This window comes from Thunnus albacares, chromosome 22 (genome assembly GCF_914725855.1).
Source record: "Thunnus albacares chromosome 22, fThuAlb1.1, whole genome shotgun sequence".
NCBI lineage: Eukaryota > Metazoa > Chordata > Actinopteri > Scombriformes > Scombridae > Thunnus > Thunnus albacares.
Genome location: NC_058127.1, coordinates 25,332,215 through 25,347,614, shown reverse-complemented (window position 1 = coordinate 25,347,614; position 15,400 = coordinate 25,332,215). Strand labels below are relative to the sequence as shown.

Here is a 15,400-nt window from a genome sequence, read left to right as displayed (position 1 = left end):
TTGGCTGTGCCGGTATGTTTGTTACTTAGCGACAAGGGTGGGGAAAGTCAGTTGAATGGAGGGAAAGCAGCAGGTATGACGTATAATCTCTGTCAGCTGATAGTCACGCAGCAGCAGGTGATAGAGATGCTGTGATGAACCGTCTCATCAAGACAATACACAACCTTTTCCATTCCGATTCTGCCACAACAATGCGTGTGAAATATGTTATTATTAGTCTGTGTCATTAATGTATGCGAGGTATTTTGTGTACATGCCAGCGTGCACACAGAGCCGACGATTCTGGTTGGCAGAAAGCAGCATTTTGTGTGCCACATTCAAACGGAGAGGACACCACACCAAACTGGCACAAACTGGCACCCTGCAGGTCGTGTTTTGGAGTGCTCCCAATTTTCCAATCACTTAACAAATCAGACATGTCAGCGGTGACTCAGAGGTCTGCAAACGGGGAGATTTACAGTTGTGTATTAAGGGGTTGTAGCGTAGCAACGGGACCAGAAATGTAACTCCAGGTTTCTGATGCTGGTAGAGATTGTTAAGAGTGAAGACAACCTGAAGCAGGTTATGGTTATCTTCTGCTTTCTAGTAAAACATCAGAAACATCTCGTCTGTAAACTCTGAGTACGTGCTGTGTGCTCAGTGTGCTCTTACGCTACCTGTTATGCTTTGTTTTTACACCTGCTTTCAAAAAGTACATGAACATTTTAACAATGCTGTTCAGTTGCCACGATGTGATAAACCGGGTGAGTCAGAATGTCAAAACTGTTAACTTTCCAAGATAACAGCACACAGTGTGAGGGGCGGTGAGTGACTAACACTGTAAGGAATGGGAACTGAACTCTATTGACTTTTCCCAGCTCTTCAAATATTCTGTCAAGTGACCTTGTAAAACAAGGAAGGAAAAGAGAGAAAAAGAGATAAAACCTTGTCTGTCTTCGTCACTCGGAGTAACTAAGTAAACAGTTTCCAACCAGGGAAACCGAATCACTGCTGAATGTAGACAGAAACAGGCCGAGGACAATTAAAGGTGTATGTCAATGGTTTTCAGATGAACTGGGATGGCACAAGTACTGGAAACAAATGAGACCTTGGTAGAGGTCATTCCTAGTGTTCCGCAGCAGATTTCCCATAAACCCTTTTGCTTCCCCCCTCCATAAAGCAGATTAACAAATTGTCAGTCACCCTTTACTCCTTCAACCATCTGCTGTCACTAGAAACTCCTCATCCATGTTCTCTGGGAGAATAGTGTCCTGCTCCAGTACTTTCACACTTTAAACCAATATTATTGTTTTACACTTTACACTTTCATTGCAAGTCAAGCACAACGGTCTCTGGTGCTTTCACATCCCTCAGACAAAATCAACGCTTATTTCTTAGTCCACTAATCCTTAAATGTGTGTTTTCACTGTAAACCATTCTTTTTTTGTATCAGCTGGTTCTGAACAAGCCGTTTTACTTCATCAACTGGGGCTCATACATTCCACAGTAACCTGGCTAACTGCAGCATCTCGTGGGCGGCTTAATGATGACAGCTGAGGTGGTGTGATAGCGATGTGTCACTCAAAGGCAGCCCGAGTCAGGTTGTTCCTGGACCGGAGTCGGCGTATTGAATATGTATGCTCTAGTTTATCCTGCTAATACGAAGAGTACCTTCTACAGTGTGTTTGACAAGACTTACCGGCATACTGGTGGGTCCTGGGTTTGGGAGGGCGAAGATCTCTCTTTCTGCTCCTGGAAATCAATGACACAATCAATAACTTCTTTGTTCTAAGATTATAAACAAGACAAGATGTTGAGCGGTAAGGGGATAGGACACAATTGCTAATCAGTATGTGAATGACAGGTACCAGAGGAGGTGCTGTGAGGGTAGGTGTGTGTGGATCCTCCTCCTCTTCCTCTGTCACACTGCTGTCAATGAAGTCCACCTGCTCAGCCTCTCCATTCACTGCAAAGAGTCAGAAAATCTACTGTTTCAGAAACCTTTTTGTTTTAGCAAGAAAATTTGGTAAATACATTGTACTACTTTGATCCAGATACACTTAATTATGTGAAAAACACTGACTCACACTAGGTACATCCTTACTCACCTTTGTTAGCTTCCAGAGGAGATCCATCCTCCTCTTCCTCCTCCTCCAGGTTCCTCTGGTCTCTGCTGACCTCAGCCATGCGAAGAGAACGCTCTGAGAAGTCATCTGCTGACTGGACACAGATCAACAGATAATCACTGAGCCATTGATCTGGAGTCGATGGTTAACACTACAGACACTTTCCACCACTCACTTAATATGGAGGTAGGCTGGATTTGTACTGTTACAAGATATATATGTTTTTTTTTGTCCCACAAGTTCAGCAGCTGGTTTCAGGGATGTCCTGACCATGTCTGATATGTGTTTTTATTCTGGTTTTGTTTAGGTGTGTGTGTGTGTGTGTGTGTATGTGTGTGTGTGTGTGTGTGTGTGTGTGTGTGTGTCCAGTAGTTTTACCTCATTCCCAGACCATCGTTTACTGCCGCTGTCTACACTGTTGAAACCAGAGTCCAGCCCTCCGAACTGACCTGTGAACAGCTCCTGGTCCGACAGACTGGAGGGAAACATGCAGAGTACACATAAAGATTAGAAAGTTAAACACACAGCAGTCTCATTGGCAAACTGTTACACATGGGGTCATTAGTCTAAAAGGCAGTGACTCATGTTTTTTTCCTCCAGACCAGTACTCACACAACACCAGTATCACACACAGCTCCTCTGTCTCTTATCTCTGTCTTTAGTCCTGTCTGTTTCATGGAAATGGTTCACTAGGCAGCTCAAAGGCTTCCATTCAAGTTAATAAATATTTGATGAAGCCTGCCTTCCGGTTATTTAACATATCCTTTCATTGCCATCATTTATCATCTAGTTCCTATTCTGCAGTTACTGTACCTCTTTCCTTCATGTTCACATTATTCCTATTTTGGTAGAAGAGCATCCTCAAGTGCACACGGAGTTGGCAAAAAATATTATTTGTGTAATTCCATAATCCTTTAATGACTAGCTGCAGAAGCTGCCACTATCAGCAAACAGTACTTAAGTAAAGCTGTCACTTCAGTATGATCACAAAGCAACAAGTTGCAGCTACCCCACCAGCACTGTAGTCAGCTGTCAGCATCATTTACAGTCATGTAAAACCTGCCTCTTCACAAACAGGCTGCACTCTGCTGACAAGAGTTTCTTCTACAGCACTTCAATTCTGCTACATTCCTGCAAAACTGCATATTTGTAAAAATGATTTAACCTGACTCCGCTCCAACACCTAGAAACTGTGACCAGCAGGGACTTGACCCTGACCATCTCCTTGCATCGTCTCTGTCTTCTCCCTTTAGCTACTCCCTCCTGCCCCTCCTCCTCCTCCTCACCAGCTGTTGAAGCCGGTGGGTCTCAGGTGTCTCTCCAGCTCGTCCTGGCTCCTCTTGCAGGCCTCCATGTTGAGGTACTTGAAGATGTGGTATTTGCCCTTGGAGCAGATCTGCGCAGGCGGCATTTGCAGTGGGTTGTTGTCCAGCGAGATGCTCTGGAGATGCCGGAGGTGGCGGTAGCACAAGGGCACGTGGGAAATCCGATTGCAGGACACATCGAGGCGGACTAGAGGGAGCTCGGAGATTTCTGGACGGGAAAGGGAGACGAGAAGTGTTTTGTCTTAAATTGTTGGTACTTAACTAAATCTTCATAATGTTGGTTAATGATTGTTTGAGAGTGCTGCCTGTAAATCACAACCTCAACAAACACTTCAAAGCCTTTTAAGTCTTCACCTCTTCTCCTACAACTACCACTGTTCATACACTATTTACTCTAACTGCTCTTAGTCTTTACACTTCTCAAGTTACCACTTACACTTCCAGAATTTTGACTCCCATCAGTGCTGAAGCTCCTGCACTGTCACTTCAACTGGTACCATCACTACACTCACTACTTACTTGACGTGACACCTCAACATCATTCACTGCTTACACCTGCAGCACCAGTCAAACGTTTAGACACACTCTCTCATTCAAGGGAAGATGTGTTATTAAAGCACTTTGTAACTGTGTTGCTCTATAAAAAGTTATTATTATTCTAGGCTTTCACTTCCATGAAGTCTTTTCATGTGTAAAAGAGTCAGTCTGCAGGAGGTGTTGAGTTTCACTGATGCTTGTCTAACAGCAAGTGAAAAACAGTTGATGCTACTGGAAACAACTGGTGAATGAAACTAGTATTTATGTTAAAAATAGAAAAACAGCTGCAGAGAGAGAATCTTATACAGATTAAATTAATGCTGTGGAAATGTGCATAATGCTGGCCATGACTATTATCTGATCATGTGTTAGGTCAGGTATGTCATATTCAATATCAGCTCCTCTACTCTTTACTCTAAACAAGCCATATAATAGCAAGTTAGTTTTCATTTAATGATGGCTAAATCTGCACTTAGCAAACACTTACATCATAACTTGGCTAAATTTGAATTTAGTAAACCTGGTAGTCTGTCTATTCTTGTTTTTAAGAAATATATTCATTTCCATTTCCTCCCAATGAGCTGGAGAACGAGGCTATAACGGTGTAAGACCCATTAGGCCTGCAGGAAGTCATAAGCAGTTCAATACTTCAATCGATAGCTTACAGTAATGATGCAATTACCATCTAACATGGTATACACGGGGTGTTATTAATATACCTGGCAGTCTAAAAGAAAGTGTTAGTGGATGAGATATCTATAGCTATAGATGCACTGATATCAATCCATCTGAAGTGGGCAGAGACAACTAGATGAGGTGAGAAGTTGATGGTCATGTGTTTGTACCTTCAGGCAACGTGGTAAGCTGGTTTCTCCTCAGGTTTAAGTCCCTCAGACACTCTAACTGACCAAGTTCTGCAGGCAAACGCTGCAGCTCATTACAGCTTACATCCTGAGAGAGAAAGACACCGAGATTGACACAAGACCAGTGATGTACGACCGCAGACACACAGACTATTGACTAAATGATGTTATCTTGTTGTTTTCTACTTGAAGACATATGTATTGACCACTGACATCTTTCATCACATCAGAAATGGATCTGGAGACTTCAAATACAGCCGCTATGATTGACAGGTACATACTATAAAAACATCTTTTTTTATTTATATGTGCCAATCATAACAGAGGTTATTTCAGGGCACCCTTTCACATAGAGCAGGTCTAGACGGTACTCTTGAAACCAGCAATGACAGTAATGGAAAGCATATCTTTCTTTCCATTTGCTTGGAGATTGAGTTCCAGCACAGTGATACAGTGCTGATGTGTGTATCATACCAGCTGTCGGAGGTGTGTGAGGGAGGATATGGAGGCGGGCAGTGAAGACAGCTTGTTGTTGCTGACGATGAGCACTCGCAGGAGGGGAAGCTGAAACACCGACGGGGGTAAACTGGACAGAAGATTACGACTGTGGAGACACACACACACACACACACACACACACACACACACACACACACACACACACAAACAGTGATGTCATTCAAGAGGCACATCCACCTGGGCCTGGTGTGAGGGTACATTGGATTTCAAAGGTAAATACATACACACACACATATATTGTCTTATAGTTAGGAGACAGTATCATTTTGTAGCTAACTGGTACTAAAAGTTGTGTGGTAGAAAGTGTGTTTACAGCGTGTGTATACAGTATATTTACTTTTGACACTTTTGCTGACTGTATTGGCAGCCACCTGGAGGTTTTCTGGTCTCTTAGCAACAGCAAAATGATAGTTTTGAGTGAAGAAGAGTGTCAATTAGAGCTGAATGATTTGGAAAAAAATATCTAATTGTGATTATTTTGACTGATATTATAATTGAGATATAATTTGCAATATTAGAGGGCATGATCATTTTTACATCATTCTCATTTTCATAGAAAAACATATTAAAATGATTATGGTATGATTTATGCAGGAATCTGTATCAAACAAAGATGTTTTCTTCAGTCTGTAGAATAACTGCAGAACACCTTTAAACAAATATTGTGCCTCCTACTATTTGAACATTGCATTAGACCATATTGAGATTTCAATAACATGTCATATAATAGTTCAGCTCTAGAGTCAATGGGAGGGTTTGGACGGCATCTCTTCATCTCCAGCATATAAACAAACACTGAAGTTCAAATGCAGTTTCTCAACAACAGCTGTGCTTTAGAGGTGTCATGCACCTGCAGACTGTTGGTGAAGTGTTGCCTGTAGACTCTGCAGAGTGTTGAAGTTCTACTTTAAAGAGGTGACACGAGGTGACACAGCTGACAGTGTTTGTCAGCGCTTGTTCTTAGAGGCTGACCTGGTTTGTCAGAGCCGGTAGGAAGGGGATCTGTCTGATTTTGAAGTTTTTATGAGCTAAAAAGCAAGCTACAATGAAATGTCTGATACAACAGAACAAGGAGAATAGAGCTGGTCCGATGTCTTACCACAGTGACAATGACTATGTCTCAAAGCAGTCCAACCACAGGACATTGTGATAAGACTAAATAAAGCACTAAATGACTTGATATCAGTGACCAATATTTGATTTCCTCACATGGGTCCATGTAGCTCTGATGATGCAGGATGACATCACTCCACTGGTTGATAACCTGACAAAGCAGACCACAGTACAGCAAGCAGACTAGCTGACTCATACGGTAGCTTACCTGAGGTTGAGGTAGGTGAGGGCCTGGAGGTTGGCCAGGTTGGAGGAAAGTGAACGCATCCCATTGTGGTACAGGCTCAACGTCTCCAGAGAGATGAACTGACAGAGCTCCTCCGGCAGCTCACACAGACGGTTCTTAGACAGATCTGAAAACACACAACATGACCAAACGTTAGACCGATCCATCAAATCCATTCTGACACAAAACTTGAGGGAATGAAGATACATGCTGGTAGAAGCGACGACTAGAGGAAGCTTACAAACAGACTTCTGGAATGATTTGTCTTAAAATGATAACATCAATCAAATTTGGTGCAAAAGTGCAAAAGGGTGAAGTTCTTAAGAATAATCTGAGTCATCATGTTTACTAACTACAGCTTCGGCAGCTTGCATCCAGCTGTGAACCTTTGTTCCAGGTCGCTCACCTCTGGCCGACCTCATGTTTTCATCTCTGTCAACTGTCAAATAATGGCAACACGCCATCAAAAGAATCTCACAGAGAATGAGAGCTTCCACCAAAAAAATGTCATAATAAATAAACCATTTTTACAAAAAAAATGCAGTTAAAAGCAAACATTTCCAAACCAAGAAACAAATGAATGGGAAAGCAAGAAAGTTCTCTTTTATTAGAATTCACATGTCTGTCAGACTCCATGCCCCAGTTTGTAATGCAGGTCTTGTGTTATAAATTTATTTCCAGGGTATTTTTTCCACTAAAAAAAAAAAAAAGCTCCTGCAGAGCCACAGACTTTATTCTCACAGGCTGAATTGTGTAAAATCTGTGAAACGTCCCTTTAACCTGTGAAGACAGCTCTGTTTTATACAATAAAGCACATAAACAATGACTTACTGCGTGCTTTCAATCAAATTCATACTTTGGTTTGATGTTTGATGTTTCTTTGTACCATATGAAAGCATCCCCCGCTACTTTCCAAAAAACCAGCAGCCTAAAACGAACAAACATGTCGGAGCAGAGAACCCACAGTGCTGTGACAGAATTCTGGAGAGGCCGACACTCGTCCACTTCTGACCAAACTGGGTGAGCGTTTCCAAAAATAGCCACTATTGGCTGCTTTCCACTTGTGTTTCCACAGTTGTGGTATGTAGGCCATTTTCATCCACCTTGAAGGATACATATAATAATACCAGTCAATGCTAATTACAGTTAAGAATTACAATGAGACTTGCCCATCACGGCCTTACGCACAAACATTTTCATGACTTTCCATAACCAAGTCCCTTCTTGACTTATTTTTAATTTCCCACTCCAGTGGGCTGAGAACCAGATAGTGTACAGCCAGCCTATCTTCTTATCAGCTGATATATATGCAAACACAATAAATCAAGGAACATAGCGCTCATAAATGTGAAAAACACATTGTGCTACACACCCATAAATGACATCATGACTTCCCCTGTTTGAATAAACTCGTCCAATTTGAAGATGCTTTTCTCATAATTGTGAAATCATAAAAGGTGTGGTTGGGAGGGAACTTTGTTCTTTTGTAAATGCAATGTGCTCCCAAAGCTCTAAATAGTCTTCTATGTTGGGAAACTATCATTTGCAGAATCAACTCCAATGCTCCAAAATGATGATTTAACCTGGTTACATCATTCTATCTTCTAAAGTTCTCTCTATATCTTTCTATGTTCTTATTTTCTTACACCCTCTCCCTCAAATTTCTTCCACCTTCCATGTATGTCTTCTCTTCCCTGAACCTCCAATGTAGCTGATGCCTGCTCAGTGCTAACCCCTGTCTTCATCACACCCTCCTCTCTGCACAAATATCTGCATCACTTCCAACTCTCCATCAGGCTGTGTGTGAGGTAAAAGAAACGTGAGCGTGCAGCAGACACAATCAAACATCAGTAGATTGTCTATAGAGCTGCAGTGATTCCAAAAAGGCACCATTAGCAGTGAGCTTTCACTGGCAGCAGGATGAGACAGAAGTCTGTCAATGGCAGACAGCCCAATGGCTGTTTATTGATCGGCTTTGTGAGCAGCAGGGCTGGAGGAGGAGGAGGAGGAGGAGGAGGCAGTTCCTCTCTTTGTTTGGGCTCATTATAGGACTTTTTATTGTCATTTACACAAGACTTAGACTGAAAAATGCAGAAAGAAGGAAATGTGAAAATAATCAAAGACTTTTGGCTGCTATACAGTTTGAATGGACCGTATCCCGTTGTTATCAAGCCATCTGTGACATTCATTTATATGACAGACTCACTGTTTACGTCTTTATTGTACAGCTGAGGTCATGTGTGACTGTTTTATCCATTATTGCTTTTTAGTATGGTGATTTCTAGGGTGAGTTTCTGTCCAACATTACATGAGAAGAGTTACTTTCTGCTCATTATCTGTCTTTATAGCAAATATTATACAGGTTTCACTAAGCTTAATAGACTTTATTAAGAATAAAACATCTTTTATATTAAGTCTTTATCCATCAAGCTAAAAAGAAATATTGACCAATTTAACAAAATAAAGAAAAAAAAATCAGCCTATCTTTAATGTCTAAAAATAGCTAATAGATAAATAGACAGAATAAGAAAGTAAATAAAGGAAATAACTGTTTGATTAAGCAGAGAGGATCCATACTTTAGTACTAAACACTGTTGTCCATACATCTCAGAGTAAACAAAGAAATCAGAGCAGTTGTTTGATGGTCAGGACGTCTTCACATGTCCTTAATAAACACAGCAGCGTGCTGCCGTGTATGACTGTGTCTCTATACATACAGTAAATGTGAGAGTGGATAGATAGTGTACAGTAGTATTACAAGCCTGATCTCTCCCTCTCCGTCTTCACTGTCCCATAGCTAGAGGGGGGCTGTCTGAACAATAGGTGGGGGGTGGAAGCAGCAGAGTGTTTTGTGTGTCTGCTCTGGGGGGATGGAGAGGTTGTCTCGTCTCTGTATTCGTCGTTGCAAAAGATAACCAGTTTGCTCTGACAGGGGAGTGTGATGGTTTGAAACTTAATCTACTGCAAAAATAAAAGACCTTCATGTCTGTGCATGTACAGACATATTTTAACTATTATGAGCACCTTGCAATGACTACATTTATTCCTGAAAATTACCCCTTAAACTAGACTATTCCCTTTCTTATCTTCACTTTTTTTTACAAGCACTAACACAGAGCTGGACCATATTTGGTACTGTTAAGTACAAAAATACACGATTACATACAAAACACACACACACACTCTAACAGCTGATAAATCTCACACAGCATTCTCTACTCTCTTGCTTTTCCCAGGAGGCATTTCTGCCCAAATGTCCTGGTAGCTAGTTGTAACAAAGCCAGACTGACTCACTATGGGCATCACGGGGAAAGCATGTGCTGTGGAATGGCACAGAGAGGCAGTGAAATGTCCAGTCTGTCACTGGTCTGCCACGGTTCAGACAGCAGGACGCTGGCTTTAAACAGACATGCTCTGAGGTCCAGAGCCAGTTCTGTCAGCTCAGCATGGTTCAACAAAGTCCCATGAAGAAGAAGAGGAGGAGGGCTAGAGTGTCATGATGGCAACTAATACAATCCTTCCTGTTAAAGAGCTGAATCACGCTGGCCCTGGCATTATAGTCAAGTGTCAAATGTGTCATCAGTGACTGTGACTGGTTTTGGCTTCACTGCTCACATTTCATATTATCTGGCAGGAACTAACTGCTGCAAACACAACACCATACAGCCATGGAGCTAAAAGACACATGGTATCTCACGTCAGGTACAGACTTCAGGTACAGGGTTGGGTGTGGAGTCTCAATACTTGATGTGGTTGGGAGATGGGACAAATACATTATATTAGCTACTTGTGAGATGCTGAATCTATGGCCAAATCATTTTTTTTGGACAATTTAAGCAGTCAAAACAATTGGCTACATACATTTGACTTATGTGATTAAATTAAGTCATTATAGTCTAGAAAAATGTGTCCACACAAGTATCAAAAAAGTAGTGAACCGAGCACCAGAGTTTCATCAGTGGCAGACTTCATCTGCTGATGAAAACTGTGACAGACATTTCAAGCAATGTGCTTCATCTGTGTCTGCCACAATGGTGATCAATAACATTCTAACCATTAAAGTTTAGAAAATACAAAAAGTCAAATGAACAATGAATACATTAAATGTATAAAATCAGCTAGCTTGGATTGACGCAGCTATCCAAGTTGCTGTAAGTAGAGCTGCAATGATGATGAATTATTACTCAATTAATCTGTTATCAGAAAATGAATCGGCAACCATTTTGATAATTGTTTTGAGTCATTTTCTAAGGAAAAAAAAGCAAAAATTCTCTGGTTCCAGCTTCTCAAATGTGAATAATTTCTGGTTTCTTCAGTTCTCTATGACAGTAAACTGAACATCTTTGGGGTTTGGACTGTTGGTCGAGATACATTTTATAGACCAAACAACTAATCAATCAACAGATTAATCGATAACAAAAATAATGGTTAGTTGCAGCCCTAGTTGAAAGTAAATCTTAAATTGGCATTTCTTTGATTGATCATCTAAAGGAAACATGAAGTGAATGGCTCCTAGTAAACACTACAGCTTCTGTGTCGACTGAAAATGACGTTAAGCTGAATGAACAAAGTGAAACTAACAGTCGAGTCTCTTTGTTAAGTTTGTCTCTTGTCTCCACTGAGTTTTCAGCCTCAGTCAGAACACATCAGATCAAACTATCTACCACAGTGTTTGTTGTAACACAAACCACGTCCCATCTGAAAGGATTAATCCATATTAGCCACTTCAAGGATTCTGCTGACCTGGATTGACCCTTGTTCAGTTACCATGGTGACCATGCAGATTTTGTGACAAGCTTAAAAACAGGGTCACCTATCATTAGCCTGGAGAGAAGAGAGGGCTTGAAAAAAAAAAAAAAAAAGACAACACAAGAGCAAAGTAGATCCATGCGAGGCACAGCATGTGTAAACGTGTAAATGTGTAAGCCTATGTGGGGCTTTTAGAACGCTCTAGTGAACCGTCTTTAACGTCACCTTAGTTGTCACCATTGTTTTGTTGATGTTTGTGCATCTTGCAACAGTTTTGGTTGCCGGGTTAGCACCACGGTTAACAAGAAATGATTCCACGAACCCCGGCGAGTTCCAGTGAACGCTAGCTGCTTCTACACGTGGATCCTCTTTGACAGCTAATGCAAAACACCTGCTATGAAATCATTGCTTGGGGTGTGGCCAGAAGTGAAACACGATTAAAAAGTTTCAACACACACACACACACACACACACACACACACACACAGCAGTTGAGCAGGAGTCTGATGTGTATGATGAGCCCTGCATGCAAACACTTTATAAAAAGTGTACCTGTGAGGCCAGATCACACAGCTTACAACCAGTGTCAGAGGATTTCAAAAGGATCAGCAGAGAGCGCTGCGTCGGTCTGTCAGAGCAGAGCGCTGTGTCTAATTACAGGTCAGCCGGCGATGGAGGAGGATCCGCTTCAGACACTTACATCACTGCTGACCCATTGACCTGTAGATCTTAACAACAGTGCTGGTAAGCAGCGGCCTCTAAATCCCAAAAGACTCTTATCACAAGGAAGGCCCTATCAGAGCATCAAAACGGGTTGGCAAATTCACTGTAAAAACAAAGGAAATACAGACAACAACAGTGTCATATTACAGATTGTCAGTTGGATTACACAGAGCCTCAGTGACGCCCTGTGTGATCTAACTGACAACCACACAAGACTTTACTCTGCTGTTTCATTTTTACAACTGAACTACATAAAGAAGTATACTACACAAGCTTGGTTAGACACTTTTACAGTCAAGTCTTAAAAGACATCCTGTAGACTGGTGCTGTAGAGTGACAGCAGCATGAGAAGCTTGAGTCTTCCTCACATGGTGTCATGCTGTCTGATTAGTTATTGGGGCTGATATTGACCTTGACAAAACCATAGCAGTCAAATTCTTGTTACCACGGTGAAACTCAGGTGTTGTTTGTGATCGGGTGTGTCATCGACAGCTCACCAGCATGAAGTGGAAAACAAAGTCACACATGACATTACTAATAAGGATAAATTGTGCTTCTAGTCAGGACAAGCTCTGAGCTCACAAATCACACTGATCCAGAAACAAACATCAGCTTTCATTAGTCCAGCGTCCGTCCGTCAGTGTGCTTCAAACATGCTTGTCAGATTGTTGAACAAAGTGTGAGCCACACCCTCCGGTTTGTGAGGAAGCAGTGCGTCAAACAATTTCTGTAACTTTCTGAAACTAATCTAACAAGAACACCCACTTTACACAGTGACTGGCCAAATGACAGGAGATCTCCACAGCTGCAACTGACTATTGTTTTCTATACTGTTTAATCTGTCTGTTATTCTCTCTTATAATCATTTAGTCTATAAAATTTCAGAAATAGAGAGAAATGCCTGTTATAATTTCTTAAGGTGACCTCTTCAAATGTCTTGTTTTGTCTGATCAACAGTCCAAAACCCAAAGACAACTGATTCACCATCATGTATGATACATAAAAGCATCAAATCCTCACCCTCGAGAAGCTGCAATCAGCAAATATTTGATATTTTTCCTTAAAAAAAAACGAAAAAAAATGACAGGAACAATTATGTGATTATCAAAATTGTTGCAGATAAATTTTCAGTCGATCGACTAATCAATGAATCAACTCATGGTTGCAGCTCTGAAGCTCTCTCCACATGACAGCAGCAACTAGCAGCTGCTTTGCTACTTGGAGCGTTGCACGCCTCTCCGCTACACTCAAAGTTCACTTTGTTTCAACTATGATGACATGATAAGTCAATATTAATCAACAACAAAAATAATCAGCAACTATTTTGTTTATCAAATCATCCTTTTAGTCATTTTTCCAGCAAAAATACCACAATGATCTGCAGATTAATGGATGATAAAAACAATTGTTAGCTAACCCTGAACTCTAACCCAACAAACAGAGAAAGTGTAATCCTAACACACTATTTACTGCAGTGATTGTGTAAAACAGTGAGATGTCTCTGTTATCTTTCCATCTCCTGTGTTCCCCTGTGTCTTGTCACGCTAACCCAACACATACCTTCACAAATAAGTAGATATCAGGTTTCTGGGTGCCTCACCTACTCTAGAGCTGTGACTGAGCTCTAAAGAACAGGATTAAGGCATAAACAGGGTATATTCTTCAGTGGAGGACAATTTAAAAAAAAGAGTAAATGAGCTTTGTGGTGCTGATGAAGCACCGACGATGTTCTTTTCTAAAGCTTGGAAATTTATTCCATGCCACTCAGCCAAGAAACCTCACCCCCCCGCCCCCCCAGCCCTCAGCGTGACAAGGACATAGAAGAAAAGAGGGACCCCGGGCCTCTCGGTGTGTGCAGAGGTGTGTGTTTGTGTCTTCACAAAATGAAACTCATATCACCTTGTGAAGAAAGGAGGCGAGGTCCCCCCCCCATCCAAAAAAAAATAGTAGAGAAGAAGGGGTGGAGTGAATGAGTAACAGGACAAAAGAGTTGAGGAGCAGCCAGAAAGAGGATGAAAGCAAAACAGAGGCCGACCACGAGGATGCCAAGATAACTAAACCCCCGAGAGGAGTGACTCAACGAAAAAAAGGGCAGCTCTTCTACTGGCTTCAGTCCACAAGAGCTGCATGGACTGCTGGGAAACACCTGTGGCTGGACTCAAATGCAAATAGCTAACCTGTAGCCACAGTCAACAATGCAAATGCTTATTATTTAGTGCATAAAAAGAGGTCAACATAAAGATGGAACATTTTTTTTTGTTGTGTGGAGAATAACTCGCCCACAACACAGGCTCTGATCACCGCTGCTCATAATCAGCTTCCACGTAGGAATTGCAACCGTATGTCGATTCGGGGGGGGAAGATTTCATTGCATGAAAAATAAATGAAAATAAATGTAAACACAAGCCCAACAAATGCATGATTTCAACAATAAACCAGTGTGAGCTTGTTTGACCAAAAACTAAATACAAGCCAAAGTCCTGTTCAATCATTATTGACATCTTGCTCTTACAATGACCTTTCTCTGTGATACGCTGTATTGTGCTAGAAATAACATTGATGGCTCTCAGTCTATTGTTATCATCTCAGTATAAAATTATTAGGTTAAAACGATTTAATGCCCTGCAAATAGCTTTTGATGTTTTTCCGCCATTAACCAATCGATTGGTTGAAGAGTAGGTGTGATATCTGTGTGGGCGGGCAGTAAATAACAGTTACACAGTGACAGAGAAAAAAAGAGAAAGTGGAAAAATCTGATTCAAAAATTTGTTATGCAGTTCATTCAGTTGGTCTTTTATTGTATGTTTATGTTTTAGCAGACCAGACATGGCTGTAATAACAGCAGAACAAAGAGAGCAGATCAGGTAATGAAAGTAAATACCAGGTTTGTTGGCCAAAAATGTCAAGTGCCTGTTCCTCTACTACCTCGACCATTGAGAAGTCTGAGGCAGAAGGAAGGACTCACATCACTTAAATAGAAGGTTATGTTGGTTCATATAACCAGAGATATTATCTATCTCTTCTCCAAAATTTAGATACAAGTTACAGAGCAATCAAATACCTAATCCACGATTTAACAGGTTATTCAAAACATTTTAGGCTTGACACTGTCACCACTTTCAAATCAGCATCCTGTACCTTCCCGCCACATCTCACTCTTACCCTGGCTTATATAAAATACTAGCAAAGCACTGGAGACTGCTATGCGATCTGATGCTTGTTTGGGTTTATTTCACAACG

The 15,400-nt window shown here is 41.2% G+C and overlaps 1 protein-coding gene and 1 long non-coding RNA gene across 3 annotated transcripts in view; one reads left to right on the top strand and one right to left on the bottom strand.

Annotated features, from left to right (window-relative positions):
* Window positions 1-15,400, bottom strand: part of lrch4 (leucine-rich repeats and calponin homology (CH) domain containing 4) — a 50,888-nt gene that overhangs the window by 18,360 nt on the left and 17,128 nt on the right. For both annotated transcript variants that reach the window (XM_044340798.1, XM_044340797.1), the window contains exons 2-9: window positions 6,671-6,815; window positions 5,305-5,434; window positions 4,813-4,918; window positions 3,392-3,638; window positions 2,484-2,580; window positions 2,088-2,199; window positions 1,848-1,945; window positions 1,679-1,731 (exon numbers count right to left, since the gene is read on the bottom strand). In XM_044340798.1, coding sequence (XP_044196733.1) covers window positions 1,679-1,731; window positions 1,848-1,945; window positions 2,088-2,199; window positions 2,484-2,580; window positions 3,392-3,638; window positions 4,813-4,918; window positions 5,305-5,434; window positions 6,671-6,815 — 988 coding nt within the window. The remainder of the gene's footprint in view (window positions 1-1,678; window positions 1,732-1,847; window positions 1,946-2,087; window positions 2,200-2,483; window positions 2,581-3,391; window positions 3,639-4,812; window positions 4,919-5,304; window positions 5,435-6,670; window positions 6,816-15,400) is intronic.
* On the top strand, window positions 2,201-3,428 carry LOC122973357. Its single transcript, XR_006399999.1, has 3 exons — window positions 2,201-2,291; window positions 2,475-2,599; window positions 3,359-3,428. It is a non-coding gene; the product is annotated as an uncharacterized LOC122973357 (long non-coding RNA).